This window comes from Ictalurus furcatus, chromosome 6 (assembly GCF_023375685.1).
Source record: "Ictalurus furcatus strain D&B chromosome 6, Billie_1.0, whole genome shotgun sequence".
NCBI lineage: Eukaryota > Metazoa > Chordata > Actinopteri > Siluriformes > Ictaluridae > Ictalurus > Ictalurus furcatus.
Window position 1 is genome coordinate 10,713,650 of NC_071260.1, and position 15,449 is coordinate 10,729,098.

General features: G+C 42.9%; 1 protein-coding gene across 3 annotated transcripts in view; it reads left to right on the forward strand.

The window, feature by feature from the left end:
• zeb2a (zinc finger E-box binding homeobox 2a) overlaps positions 1-14,989 on the forward strand; it is a 47,003-nt gene extending 32,014 nt beyond the window's left edge. For 2 of the 3 annotated variants that reach the window (XM_053626493.1, XM_053626492.1), the window contains 8 exons: positions 2,757-2,930; positions 5,650-5,718; positions 6,975-7,169; positions 7,372-7,586; positions 9,106-9,214; positions 9,536-11,478; positions 11,923-12,103; positions 13,602-14,989. In XM_053626493.1, the coding sequence (XP_053482468.1) occupies positions 2,757-2,930; positions 5,650-5,718; positions 6,975-7,169; positions 7,372-7,586; positions 9,106-9,214; positions 9,536-11,478; positions 11,923-12,103; positions 13,602-14,206 (3,491 nt within the window). In that variant the 3' untranslated portion in view covers positions 14,207-14,989. The remainder of the gene's footprint in view (positions 1-2,756; positions 2,931-5,649; positions 5,719-6,974; positions 7,170-7,371; positions 7,587-9,105; positions 9,215-9,535; positions 11,479-11,922; positions 12,104-13,601) is intronic. The other variant, XM_053626494.1, reaches the window with a different exon arrangement.
• Positions 14,990-15,449: the final 460 nt, after the last annotated feature.

Here is a 15,449-nt window from a genome sequence, read left to right on the forward strand (position 1 = left end):
CAGCGTGAGGCTGTGGAGTGTGCGAACCTTAGTCCATGGAGTGACACCATAGGCCACTGGAAAGAGACAAGGTATTTTTGTTTAGATATGAAGTCTTCAAATCTGCTCTTTGGAGTTTATCTGTTCGTGTTCATTTAAATACATGGAAGCCATTTTTGCGTATTTCAGGGACCTCGGAACATTTCAAAGAATGAGAAGGGTGAGGACCGGGTGAGTGTGATGACAGATAAGATGATAGGTGGGTTAAACCTGACAGAAAAAAAATAAAATAATAATAATATATATATAGAGAGAGCGAGAGAGAGAGAGAGGTGGCCTCTTTGTCTCTGGGGTGAGCATAATGGGCCGTTCACTGCAGACATTACAAGGCAGGACAGCTGGCAGGATAGCTAGGGCAGCCAATAGGATTGCTAAATGGGCGGGGCACACAGTACGTGGGGGCATCTGATTGGCAGTTCTTAGCCACTCGTATTATATTCATATATTCTTCTAGTCATATTGGAAGAGAGAAAAGTCTTTGGACATTCTGGCTGTTTGTCTGGCTGTTAATTTTCTCACTCACTGCTTCATTAAAATGTGTCTGTAAAGACACACACACACACACTCATATTCCCATCTGCCACGCCACCAGACTCATTTGACCTCTGAGGTAAACAGTGTGATGGATTGCTTTTGTGTTGCAAGCTTTTTGTGTCTTGCACACATGGTAATGGCTACACACACACACACACACACACACACACTTCTGCACACCCAGCGAAATGCATTTTGCCTAAGTCAAAATATTTCTCTTCCTGTAGCCATTCTTCAAACCTAAACATTTTCCTCATCCTATTTGAGGCAGGATGAGCCGGGCGATATAATCAGAAGGAAATTAGAGCCACGGAGACTTTCTCTCTAATGAGAAAAGACATACACACTCCTCGTACTCATGCATTCGTGCTACGTAATTCGGAATGTGCCGTCTCTCTAACTAGCTCATCCCTTTAAAAAAAAACCCTGTCTGGGGGATGAGAGCGGTAAAAGGGAGAGGCTGATGGTTGGTTCAGTATTTTGTGTGGGCATGTGTCACGGTTCCTCTTAAACTCAAACAGCTCAGCAGTCGCCTATTATTGATATTCAGCTCCCTGACCTCTGGATTCATTCTTTCGGCCTTCCCTTCCCTTCCCTTCCCATCCCTCCCCCTCTCTTTCTTTCCCAGTGGACTTCTACTCCCACCATCCAGTCACTGAGATGTAACTAACTTACTGTATTTTCCGAAACTTAGGGCCGTGCGTAATATCGTACCTGGATAAATGGGAGTTTTAGAGCTGTTAAGGAAGATGAGAGGAGTCTGTGTGGCTCTGATGTCTCGGAAGATGTGTGTGTGTGAGAGCGAGAGAGAAAGAGAGAGAGAGAGAGAGAGAGAGAGAGAGAGAGAGAGCAATATAAAGTTGCAATATGTACAAGGTATATCCAGACCACACACAAAGCTACTTATGTCTTACTTTCCATTACTCCCTTAAAACCTTCCTTTCTCATTTTCCTTTGAGCAGGGAGAGGACTTGTGTGTCTTTACCCCCACTCTCCTAAATAATCCCACCGGTCACACCTCTTACTAAAAAATCTTTTTGTCCCACGCCCCTCCTCAACCCCCTCCTCCTTCCTCTCTCTCTCTCTCTCTCTCTCTCTCTCTCTCTCTCTCTCTCTCTATTCCACCTCTCCCCTCTCTTTTGGTATTCAGCCAGCGGCCGGCGCATTTTTGCGCCCATCCCTCGCTCCCCTTTTTAATGTGCACCTGTTGCGCAGTTGTCCTGGCCCTGGCAAATGTGGCCGCCGCCAATCACACAAAGATCATATTATGATCGGCTACGTGCTGGCTAATCTTCCCCCTTTCCCCGGCGAGTCCTTAGAGGTACAGGGCGTCTTTTTTCCGCCTGGGAACCTGCAAGAGGGAGAAGAAAGAAACCCAGGTCATTGCTGTTTAGCTAAATGAATGGGGTCCTGCAGACAGATTAGGGGGTTGGGTATGGGACGAACGGAGCTGGGAAAATGAACACGGCCGAGGAGGAGAACGTGTTGTTTTTGAAGCCAAGACCGAGACAAACATCAGCAATTAGGTCTCAGATTTGGCCATTAGAGCCATTTCCCACTAACTCTGGCCGGGGCTGGCAGAGTGCCAGGGCTGATAAGGTGCTGCCGAGGACAGAGAAAGATCGCAGCGGAGAAAACATGAACGCTGCTCTTCCCATGAAGTCATGTCCATTTGTACTGCAACACCTCACTGCACCCATTTCGTTCTCGACTACTTTTTTTCTCTTCTGTATTCTCTAATATATATCATTTTGGATACTGGCCTAAGTTTTACAGTTCACAGATTACAAACTAAGTATGATGTGTATTGTACGTTCATTTTTTTTAAGACACAGTGTGAGTGTTGGGACGTCATCCAACGCGATGGCGTCCAAGCGACTCACTCACATGTGTAAAACATTGCAATAAAAAGAGCATTACTCCACAGACAGCTTTGACTTGCTTAGCTTTACTTGCTTTGTTAGACTCCCTAACCAGCCATATTGTCATATCCATCATCCAAACATGGACTGTTTTGGTGTCTATGGGAATTTCCATCCGTCCCGTGTCTGGCTTTGTTGTCACTCCTGAACGGGAGCCATGCATGTAAACCTAGTGCAGAGATCCAAACTGTACAAGCTCTTTGTGGAAATGATGAATGATTGGTGATAAACGTCACCGGTTTCCTGTCTGTCTTTTCGCAGTGCTGAGCTCCGATGAAGAGGACAGGCTGCAGGGTTCGGAGGGAGAGGGGAGCCCGGTTGGCGTTCCCAGCCTGGAGCCGTCGCCCCGAGTGGCTCATGCCCTGCTTTCGTGCAGGGAAGACGATGAGGACGAGAGCCGTGACATCTGGCAACACACCGACCTCAATGGTGCAGGTGAGAGCTTGACTAACGCTGACCCATACTCTCTCTTGAGTTTACAATTTTAACCCTTTACATTCTTGTTATTCTTTATTATAATTATTTATAACAGAAATACCTGTAATATAATATCAAGATGATTTATTGAAAAGAAATGAATAACGTTTGAATAAGTTGAAAGCCACTTAAGGATTAAACTGACCCATTTTGTATTGATGTTAATAATACAGGCAAATGGACCTGACTACCGTGCCATGCCTCAGACAACCACGAGTTGAAAGTAGAAACTGGCTATGGCTTGTACGGAGTTAAAACTCGTCTCTTAGTCATCTCATTTAGAAGTTACTTACACCTGACCTTATGCATCATCGTCACTCCCACACAGCTCTTCTTTTGTCTCTTTCTTCAAATCTTCTTTCCATCCCCCTTTCTCTCTGTTTCAAAAGCGATCAACTTTAAATGACAAGGCTCGTGCTAGCAAGGCTGAAAAGACAAATTCTTTTAATTAGGATCCGAGAGACATTATTACGCACAAGCCTGCCATGACCAAGGCCTCATTAAGAGCATTAGATGAAATTTTTAGCATTATGATATTTATGATATCCATTTACATGCATAATGGCGCCACAATTCCACGGCTTCTGCTGACAGTTATGGAACGGAACGGAATTTTTTTCCTCCTTTTTGTATTTCTTTTAATCCACTTGACCCTCAGCAACCTAATGACTTGGCCATATGCTTCTTCTTCTTCTTCTTCTTCTGTTTGAACACAGACGAAGCATGGCATTGCTACTATAGAAAACTCTGTCTATAGAACTGGCCTCTGGTCGAGTGGCATTTTGCTAAGCTGACTAATGCAAATGGATGCTGGATTACCGAATGTCATGTACACTCTGGCATCCTAATTATCAGCTCTATATAGAAGCAAGTGCAAGGACAAAAATACAGCCCTGACATCTTATTAAGATTAGCTTTGAAATGCTAAGTCAGGTGAAAGATGAATATGAAGGCATTTCAGAATGATGAAAAAGCATCCTGTACTCTGTAGGTTAGCTGTGTATATGCTGGTAAGCGTGACAGCTTTGAGTGGTGAATGAATCATCATGCGCAGTTATACCCAGGCTTTTTTTTTTATTTTTATTTTTTAACTTCCTCTTTTTCACCATATGTTTGCCAGTAAAACATCAGCTCAGCGTTTATGCACTGGGTTTTCCTCATCCAATCGCAGTCGAATCAGTATTTAGAAATAATAATGCGCCCAGCTGCATGACTGCATGCTAATAAACAGGATGAGCGTTGTTTGCTATCTCACCAGTTTGCTGTGGACATTACAATTACAACACTTAGCATGCTAATCTATGTTTCTTTAGCTTCCCTTAAATAACTTTTCTTGCTGGCAAAAAAAAAAGAAAAAAAAAAAAGCAGGTGGCACATTTCTCGAGAACACGCTCAAACAAAACTTAGCATCACAGCGAGACTTCACTGTAAAAAAACGAACTGCAACCACAACAAGCAGAACTGATCCACCAATACTGTGGTGATTTTTGTCTCTCGAGGAAACGATCGCTTTTAGTATTAAGTCGTAGCACTTTATGAAAGTGTACATAAAGCTCCCACTGATGACGACGACGACAATGATAATGACGCTCCTATAATTATTCTGAAATATCTTCATGCTAGCTAATGCTGAAGGAGCTTAGCAAGAGGACGTCATGGAAATAGCTAACTACTTTTCATTCGCGTGAGCGCTGAGGAATATCCACGCCGACTCCAGGATGACGGACATTTATCTATCTGTACGGAGACCGGAAGGACAACGTTTCACTATAGACGGGGTTTCTCGAAATCAAGCCCTCAATTAGTGAATGATTTGTTTGTCCTGAATTTCAGAAAGTGAACCGAGCTGTTGTTCTTTTTCAAGGTCTATAGAAGTGCTGCTTTTTTATTATTATTATTATTATTATTATTATTATTAATCTCACTTCTGAAAAGTGAGTTTAATTTAAAAAAAAAAAAAAAAAAAAAGGAGTTTCGGTTTTCATTCTCGGATAATAGGAAGGAAACTAGGCAAGCAGTTCAGAAATTAAACAGCACTAATGCTGGTGTGTGTGTATGTGTGTGTGTGTGTGTGTGTGTGTGTGTGTGTGTGTGTGTGTGGAATATGGAATCTTCTTGTTTTCCTTATTGTGGTGGAGGTGCTCTATATCCTCCTTCTGAAGGGGAAGCTTATGATACTTGTGACTGCCGGTAAGAGGTCACATGATCCCGAGCAGGAGGAACAAATACAATAACTGTAGTATATGAGCAAGATTTCTTCAGAAGCCACAGCACTCTTCGCTCAAAAATACCTTGATTTGGTTTCAGTGAATTGAGAACGTCTGTGCGCTTGTCCGTTCATGTCGTTTAACACCAACGAAAAGGAAAAGAAAAGCAGTCAACCACACGCCTTTCCTTCTTGTGTTCATTTCACCAAACACGTGTTGCTTTGTCCTTGTTTTATTGTTAAATTGTCATCGCAGTATGAGGGGGGAGAAAAAAAAAAAAAAAAAAAGACGAAAGAACATCTCAGGGGTTTATGAAGGAGCCCAGCAGACTGGTGCTAGCACATTTAATGCTGTTGATTCATTCAATGTGGTCTTTCTTTTGGCTGCTTGACTTTGTGGTTTGTCTTAAGCCCAACAATTGCTAATATTCCTTTTCTCTCTCTCCTTTCATTTTCTTTCTCTCGCACCAGAGGAGAGAAAAGATGAATACAATCCTCTGAGCCCTGACTTGTCCCTCCATGGAGCTGGAAACGGTACAGGTGAGCCCACGTTTCTGATTTTAGCGAAACGCGTCGCACCATGTTTGTCAGTTTGTGCCACTGCCTCGGTGGCTATGAGCTATTTCTAATTCCAGAGGGGGTTTTAGCTTATTCCTGGAACAAAGATCTTTTCCATCCTTGCTACTTTCTGTGCGTTTGGCAGAATAGATTTTCATCTGCCATCCTTTTTTTTGTTCCTTTCTTTTTCTTTCTTTGAGTATGTCATGGAATTGAAACGTTTTCAACGCGCCACTTTGGAAAATCCGATCCGAAAAGTCATCGTTTTATCTCCTTATCGATTACCGAGTCCGAAGATTGAACGTTAGCGGAAGATTGTAGACTAGTGGCGATCGCTAGTCTGTGTCTCGCAAACGTACTCTGACAGGCATTTGAGATAATATTGCCTCACGTGTGTCAGGAGGAGATGGAAAGTAAACATTTGTAAGTTGAGCGAGAGTGCACCGCAAATCACATTTCGCCACCAAATCGAGTTTGGGAAGAAATCAGATTTGTTCTGTCCGTGTACTTTCCAATTAGTTCACAATGAGACAATAAAATTTTCATTTGCCTTCTTTTAGGTCCCTGTGTCGTAGCTCAGTGTTACAGCAGACCTGCCAAAGTGAAAATAATGGGTTTAGGACACACTTTCCACAATTTTATTTTTGTTGTGCATTTTATTCGTTTCTCACTGTTTTCCTATAATCGTAGATCTCGCTGACCTTTAGGACGTAGAACACGTGTGTGTGTGTCTTTTAAATCTCACACTTCTGCTCTTTTTAATGCCTTATCTTTCAATGGGAATCATTGCTACTTCTTATTGTTTATCGTAAACTCCCTGGTCTGTGCAATTATACATAACGCATGGCTCGTTATTAGATTTGGAGTCTGATTTTAAGTATACAATGGGCCGTGCAAAGTGAGATCAGTTACCCAAGTGAGCCTAATTGCCACATAAACCAATTACCCACAATGTTGCAAATGTTTAAAGCCTTTTCCAACATGCAAGAGGACGCTTAAAGAGTGCTCGATGATCACGCTGGCTCCTATTCGTCTTTGAAGTGGCCATTACACTGTAACTTAAATAAATACTTCCACCTTTAAAGGCTTCCTAATGGTTTGTCCCCCGCTACATCACATTTAGAGCAGCTGCTTTCCTAATGTCCAGCTGGGGCTTTTCCAGTGACAAGCAACGTAAACCAATGGGTCCATTTGTAATTTATTTTTTTTCCCCCCCGACACACACTTCCTGTGTGCAGTTAAGGGTATTGATGCCACTGCAGAGCTGGAGAGCTTCTTCGCCAAGAGGAAGCTGGAGGACAACGAGGGATGTCCTGTTAGCATCGCTGAGTACCTGCAACGAGGAGACACGGCCATAATTTACCCAGAAGACCCGGAGGAGAGCACGAGGCTGAGCACTCCAGAGGCCAACGGGCAGGACGACAATGAGAACGGTAAGTTCGTTTAAACGAATGTGCTGAGAATTTTTTTTTATTTCTTTTCCGAAGCAGAAATCATTTGAGTAAGATTCACTTATAAGCATTTTCATTTCGATGTTATAGAAGAAGATATCTTGCAGAAAAACAAATTAAAGATCTTATAACCCAAAATATGCTAACATTTTGCTGATCTTGCGTTCTTCTCCTTTTTGTACAGATCTGGCACTCAGGACGCCGGATGACTTTGCCCAACTGTTGACCTGCCCATACTGCGACCGGGGCTACAAGCGACTGACCGCCCTCAAGGAGCACATCAAGTACAGGCATGAGAAGAACGAGGAGAGCTTTCCCTGCCAGCTCTGCAGCGACACTTTCGCCTACCGCACGCAGCTGGATCGCCATATGGCCACCCACAGGCCTTCTAGGGACCAGGTGAGTCCAGAGATTATCTTCGGGGTAATCGGAATCACTTTGAAAATTCACGAATTTCATTATTATTATTATATCTCCACTCCTGCCTCTTTTTATATCTCAGCCCTGTTTAACACTTTAATGAGGATCAGTGATTGGCGTCAATGAATGCTTTTCAATCAGAATGTGTGTTAAAAAAACAAAAAACAAAGAGAGAGAGAGAGGGTGCTCAAACATTAAAAAAAGTTGTAGAAAGTAGACTCAAGTATGTCTAAAGAAAGCTCATCATTGTGGTTCGATCATGTCTGGAATGACCGATCTAATCCAAAATTGGTCACACCAAGCAACATTTTAAGGAATGGCGTCTCTATATTTAAAACCAGTTCCATTTCACGTAACCATCTCACTATATACTGTACGGCCCCCGTTTGCTATAATTCTAGCTCTGTTGGCTTCGCATACTAAACATGTTTCTCTGGAGCCTCCTTAAAATGCGGCTCTCTCACACCGGAGCCACAGCTGTGCACGGTCGTCTGCCCACGGTAAGGCATGTGTGGGATGTTCTAGCACATTGAGTTCTATAGACTTTATTCCTCAGCTGCTGTTGGAGTGGAATCAAACTCCAAACATGCGCCCAACTCTGACATTTGTTTCGGTGTTTCTCGTCGGGTTCAAGAGGGCCCGTGTGACTGAAAATACAAAGAATCCATGTTGCACCTTTTATTCTTTTAGATAAAATGTCTGTAGTAAATAAGCTGTCAAGCATTTAATTGGATTGAAACAGGATATTTTACATTCAAGCGGCAAACTTGGAAGCTTTGAATTCAGCCACACAGCACAAGAACTATGTGAGCTACCCACCTTGCCTTCTTATCTGCCTTAATCTCGTTCGATCTCTCTCATACACATGCACACACACCTTTCCAGACTAACTTAAACATGTCCAGATGGCTTTTCTTCCAGAGATCTAGCCTACCCTAATCCCTAAATTACATGAAATGTTTGTTTATTCACTCTCTAGGGATATTTTCCTGAACATTTTTCAACTGTTAATTTCCAGGTTTACCTAGAATTATAGTTGTTTCTTTACACTGTGTGTAGTGTATACGTTTTTTGTTTTTTTTTGGTACATGTTTTACATTGTATATAATTCCCAGAGTACAGTGGTTTGAGCTATGCTCTCCCACTAATATTGAACTTTTGGAGAAGTGTGTTCTGCGCACTGTGTATATTTTGCCCATCGAATACACACTCCTGGACTCCCACATGTTTTTCACAGACCTTTGTATCTGTGTGTGGGGTGCAATAGTGAGTGCTGTTGTTTTGCTTGTGCATCTAGGGCCCGCCCACATTTTAATTTCAAATTCGGAAGAAAGCGCCTACATTTACTCGCTTCAAGTGAGTAGATAGAGATTTAGCTCACACTCTGCTGCTTAAATCTAGGAGCAAAATGATTTATGATTAAAGCAATTCATCTTGTTCTCTCTAAAATAATGGTTTTCCTCATGTACTTATCTCTCAATCGTTGTTTTCCCTGCAGCCGCCGGTGCTGAACGAAGGGGCTGGAAACCGCAAGTTCAAATGCACCGAGTGTGGGAAAGCCTTCAAATACAAGCACCATCTGAAGGAGCACCTCCGCATACACAGTGGTAGGTAGCCAAGTGTCAGTGGTCACCATTTTATAAGGTTTTGAAATAGATATTTGATGACCAATGATTTTACGTCAGCAAAGCAAGTAACTTTTCTTATTTTTTTCCATTGTATTGTGTGTCAACATGACTATTTTCATTGGCATTATATTAGTTATTCAGTAACCCGTTTGGTCTTTTAAAAAAGAATGTTTGACTTGCATTAGGCTTAATTTGTGTGTCATATTAAAACCAGTTTTTACTCTTTAAATGAAGAACTTGAAACTGAGCTTGTTTTAGCCAGAGCTTGTTTTAATACCTTCCTATGTTTTTCCTGCTCAGGTGAGAAGCCATACGAATGCTCCAATTGTAAGAAGCGCTTCTCTCACTCCGGCTCTTACAGTTCACACATTAGTAGCAAGAAGTGCATTGGCCTCATCTCTATAAATGGACGGGTACGACACGGAGGCGGCACCAAGTCTGGCTCATCCCCAAACTCTGCCGCTTCATCACCAGGCAGCCCTGCCTTGACTCAGCTAAGGAGCAAACTGGAAAACAGCAGGTGCACTGGTCTTCAGGACCCATTAGCCCACCCTGATATAAAGGCTGAGCCCATGGACTTCAATGAATGCCGTCTCATGATGGCTTCACCACCAGAATATGGAGGACCTGTGGGTTTTCTTAATGGTACTGGCCATGGGGGGAGCCCCCTAGGGATGCACAATTCGTCACAGAACCCCTTGCAGCACTTGGCTATGAGACTGGATTCACACGCATTAGGCTACCCAGGCTTGAGCAATAACCTAACTAAGGTTCAGCGGGTCCTCCAGATTGTCGACAACACTGTGTGCCGGCAGAAGTTGGACAGCAACACTGAGGAGACATCCAAGTTGAGGGCCTACATGAAGGATCTGGGATCCCCGATGGAAGAGCACAAGCTGGCTGGATTTCATGGGGTTGGACACAACAGTCCTAACAAGAGCATTATTGACTACACGTTGGAGAAGGTCAACGAGGCCAAAACCTCCCCACAGAGCCTAACCGAAGATGCAGATAAAAGGGCTCTTGTCATTAAGAAAGAGCGGGCCATTTCAGATGAGAAGGCCCAGGAGAGGGATGGACAGTACACATCATTCTCATGCCAATTCTGCAAGGAGTCATTCAATGGCCCTATTCCCTTGCACCAGCATGAGCGCTACCTTTGCAAGATGAACGAAGAGATAAAGGCAGTCCTGAAACCTAATGAAAGCTTACCTGTCAGCCGTAGAGGAGTGTCTGGCATAGAGCAACAGGGTGTTATGGTATCCTCTTCTATGCCAGATAGAAATACAACTAGCCCAATCAACCTGTTTAAAGATCACTTGTCAGTACTGAAAGCTTACATTGGCATGAATTCCGAACCCAGCTCTGAGGATCTGAGAAAGCTCTCCATTGCAGTTGGTCTTCCTCAAGAGTTTGTAAAGGAGTGGTTTATTCAATGGAAAGTTCAGTCTCTCCATGGCATGTCCAGGAAAAGATCTCCACCTCCTGAATGGGGCAATGGGGACAGCAACCATGGTTTGGCTAGAGAATCAGCTCATGCAAGATCACCTGCTTCCATTGGCCAGTATAGTGACTCAACAGCAGAACTCCAAGGTACTACCAATGGTGAAACTGGGCACCGGCTATCCAAACATCACCATTTACCAAGCGTAAGACACATAAATGAAAAACTAGTTGACTCAGTGGACCACTTGAGAGACGAGACACCCTCACCCCTGAATCTTTCTTCAACATCTTCAAAACACTCTCACAGCAGCTCCTATACCCCTACAAGTCTTACCTCTGAGGATGCCCATGGTGAACCTCTAGATCTGTCGTTGCCAAAACATCTCTCCAAATCTGACAGGAAGCCTAAGCCAAATGGTTTCAACATGGATGGTAATGGTGACCCTGTTGTACGAGAGCAAGGAACAGAACCGCTGGACTTAGCTCACATCAAGAAGGAGTTCAATGGCTCAAACAGTGTGGGCAACGAAAACCAGCTAGACAAAAGTTCTAGCCCGATCTTTGGCATCAACCCCTTCAGTGGCGGTCCAATTTATACCCCGCTACCACCTCATGGAGCATTCCCTCCATCTACTTTCATGTCCCCAGCACAGGCCAGCATCCCAGGACTAAGGCCTTACCCAGGACTTGACCCTATGGGCTTTCTTCCGCACATGGCTTACACATATGCGGCAGGGGCGGCCACCTTTGCTGAGATGCAGCAGCGACGGAAATACCAGCGGAAACCAGGCTTCCAGGTAAATTAGACTTCATTCTAATATTGCTGTAGATCAGGGGATAATTGCAGCGTGTTTTTTTTTTGTATTTTCATTTGTTCGCAAAGTTAATTTATGCTGAAAATTTTAATAATCATTTGTAATATGTGAATCAGCTTCAAATAAAGAAATAAATGCATTTACACAGCTATTAAATATCCATGTTTTCAATGAGATATTGTGAATAGCTCTAGATATCTTTGTTTACTTTGTAACCTGTGTTCTGCTGCTAATCCATTGGTCAAACATAACCTATTTAAAGCAATTTCATGGTTATTGAAAAGCCCATATGTTGCCTTTTTGGAAGTCTTATACACATTCAAGAGATAAGCTCTGCCCAGACTTGGGATCAAACAGACCTGGTCTCCCTTAAGGTGGCAGGTGTGGATTTCTGTGCTAAATGTCTTAAATCTGTCTCTCTTTCAGGGGGAGCTGCTGGACAGCACAGGGGACTATTTGTCAGGGCTGGAGGACCTGACAGACAGTGAGTTGCTGCTTGCCCGGAAGAAGATTAAGAAGACCGAAAGTGGTATGTACGCGTGTGACTTGTGCGACAAAACATTCCAGAAGACCAGTTCCCTCCTAAGACACAAATATGAGCACACAGGTATATCACATTTAGACAATTCTTTTTTTTACCCTCACCCCAAGTTATCTCTTTTGTTTTTTTCCCCCTTCTTTCTTACATCATTTACCTTCTGTTATACCCCCCCCCACCTCCCCCCCATTTTATCTTGTTTTCTGTTTATTTATTTGTCCATTTAAAACCATGAACACCAAAAAAAAAAAAAAAATGTCTGATTCCTTTTGACAGGCTTTTAATAGCTCCGTTATTTAAGGTTTGATTTAGCTTAGGTGTAGTAAATCCTTTTCAGGGCAGCTGAATGCTCTGTGGTAAAGCAGCAGACTTTGAAGGGATTTCATTCCAGCCTATTACTTCTGTATTGCTTAAATGCAATATATTGATTGGTGATAGAAATGGAAGCCTGTCATGTACAGAGTTTACAAATCATGCTAGCATTTCACGGTAAGCCAGGTGCATACAAGTGTGTGTGGCATTTCGATGGCACGGCGTGACCTCCCCTCCTGGGGGACTCCACTCTTTCACAGGCTTGCATCATACCTCATTCACATTCCTCACCAGGAATGCAGGGCGGGGAATCTGCTCTATCGTTTATTTTTGAACTTGATGAGGGAAGGTGGGTGGGTGGTGGTGTGTGTGTGTGGGGGGGGTCATCTCAAGCATGGCAGCTATGGAAGGTGCTGCAGGCATTCCGGTGCTCTCCATGGCCAAGAATACACTACATGTGTTCAAAGATGATAGCCAATGTGTGCGTGGGATGTGTGTGCGTAAGTAAAAAACGGGGTTACAGCTGAAAATGGCAAATGCTTCGCCCCATTGATTAGATTTTACTGTATTTCCATGTGCTCAAGAGTCACAGCAGCTCCTGCCAAAGGACTTGGTGAATGAATACAGTGGAGGGGAAGTTTCTTCCTCGTTCGCCCCCATTACAGTATCATGAAGGAGCTGTCTGACCTAAGCATTTTATAATCTGGAGACATGATGTCATAAAAAGCATGCTCCATCAAGGATGCTGACTGCCTCGATTTCACCTTGTGCGGTATGCTGTGATAATCACCTGATCTCCTTGGCTGCATTCAGCGAGGTCACGCACAACCTCAGAATAGCTCATCAGGATCATGGCTTCCCTCTTGACTCCTTATCCTGTTTATGGCATAAAATCAAAAATAAACCCTGTTGTGTATTCACAGTGAAACCAATTTATGTTACTTTTTTTTTGGCATGCACTTACTAGTCAATCTCACAAAGGAGGGTTTGTTAATAATAATAATAATAATAATAATAATAATAATAAAACAGTAGGTCAAAATTTGTTTACGATTTTCTATCATTTGAAATATTTCATTGTGGTGTTGCATTCTATCGCATCAAATGAATTCTTTTGGATTGAACTATAGCACACTGACACAATTTTACCATCACCCAACAAAGCAATACCTGAGAAACACATTCGCTGTCATTTTTGCTTTGCTGTGATACCACACTAACCTGTTGGCTTTTCTCTTTCCTTGTGTGTCTGCAGGAAAGCGGCCTCACCAGTGCCAGATCTGCAAGAAGGCCTTCAAGCACAAGCACCATCTAATCGAGCACTCACGCCTGCACTCGGGCGAGAAGCCCTATCAGTGTGACAAGTGTGGCAAGCGCTTCTCGCACTCGGGCTCATACTCGCAGCACATGAACCACCGCTACTCCTACTGCAAGAGGGAGGCTGAGGAACGTGAGGCTGCCAAGCAAGAGAGCCACGAGAACGGTGGCCTACTGGAGCCCACAGAGCTGCTGATGCACCACGCTTACCTAAAGGGACTTGCGCCACTGAGATTTTCTGATCCGGAAGAGCAGGGCGAGGACATGATGCGAGGAAGCACTATCTTGAGAGACGGCACCGAGGATAGGGCTAGGGAGGCAGAGAAGGTGTACCCGGAAGTGACGGACAGACGAGAGGCGATGTTCAGGGAGGAGGAGGAAATGGAAACGGAGGAGGATAGGTTAGAGCGCCAAAGCCTGGACGGTATGGCAAAAGATGAGAAAGAGAACGATGCGTCAGGAGGAACGGAAGATGAGAGCTCGGAGGAGAGGAAGGCGGAGAGCAAGACAGATGGCGAGGGCGAGAATGATGATGCTGATTAACTACTGCGATTTGGATTAAGCTTCCAGTGTTGTTTTTTTGTTTATATTTTTGCTTGTATTGTTTGCTCCTTCCCTCGCATTGAGGGACTTTGAGCCAGATTCACTTTTGTGACCACACTGCCATGTCTTGGTTATTCAGTATTGTACTCTGAGACATAAAGAGTGGAACTCAGGCTGGCGTTGTCCATGGTCCAAAAAAGCAGGCATCAAACTGGGTGGGACAGTTCGAGAGTTCACATTATGCAAAAACAAAAGTGATGATGATGATGATGATCTATGTTATAATAAGAGAACCAACGGAAAGGTTTCACAAGTGTACAGAGTGGAACGTGAAGGCTGTGTGGTGCTTATTTCCATAACCCCTGTGTTTTTATTGTGGTCACAGCACAAGCCTCGAATTGCACTCTGATGAATTACTACATTAAATAATAATTGTAAAAAAAAAAAAAATGTTTAGAAAAGAGTAAGCATTGCGTATATGTACATATACTGCGCTTGAAGTCGCAGTAGCGTGTCTGTGTTACGTTTTTGTCTATCACTTACTGTGATATCCTTGTTTTTACCTTTTCTTTCCTGACCTGCCACATGTTTATTTTGGATGACATTATGGCTTTTTTTTATGAAGCGTCTTTATCAAAATAATAATAATAATAATACCTGTATGGTTCTAAAGAAAATTACAAAGTCTTAAAAAGAGGGACTAAAGACGGCAGATATATGATGAAGGCTCCATTGTGCGAGGCTTTGTCGAGCACCCCTGTTTTGTTTTTTCGTTAGAGAAAAGCCTTATATGCAAGCCCTGTTTCACCTGTGTTTTCTGCAAGTGCCATCCTTGTAAAGTGTACCGTGGAGTCAATGTGTGTCCTCCATGCACCTGCTTAAGTATTACATAAAAATAATTAAAACAGCCACCCTTTTTATTTGAATTACCTTCGTCAGTATTAGTATAGCTAGACTTCCTAGTTTACACATTGTTTGTGCAATTTTCTGTACTTTCTTTTTTTTTTTTTCTTTTCCCAAGACCATCTGTCAGTATTATCATGGTTTGTTTTGTTCAATACAAAATCCAATTATTTTTATTTTAAACTACCATTTTATTTATGTGACTCATTTTATAATTCCTAATTATATTTATTTCATACTGTAGTGTACAGTATTATAGTTCCTCGTTATAGATATATTTTAGTAAAATGGATCCTGACAAGTGAATATCGGAACAAATTTTACATTAAGAGAGCATTTA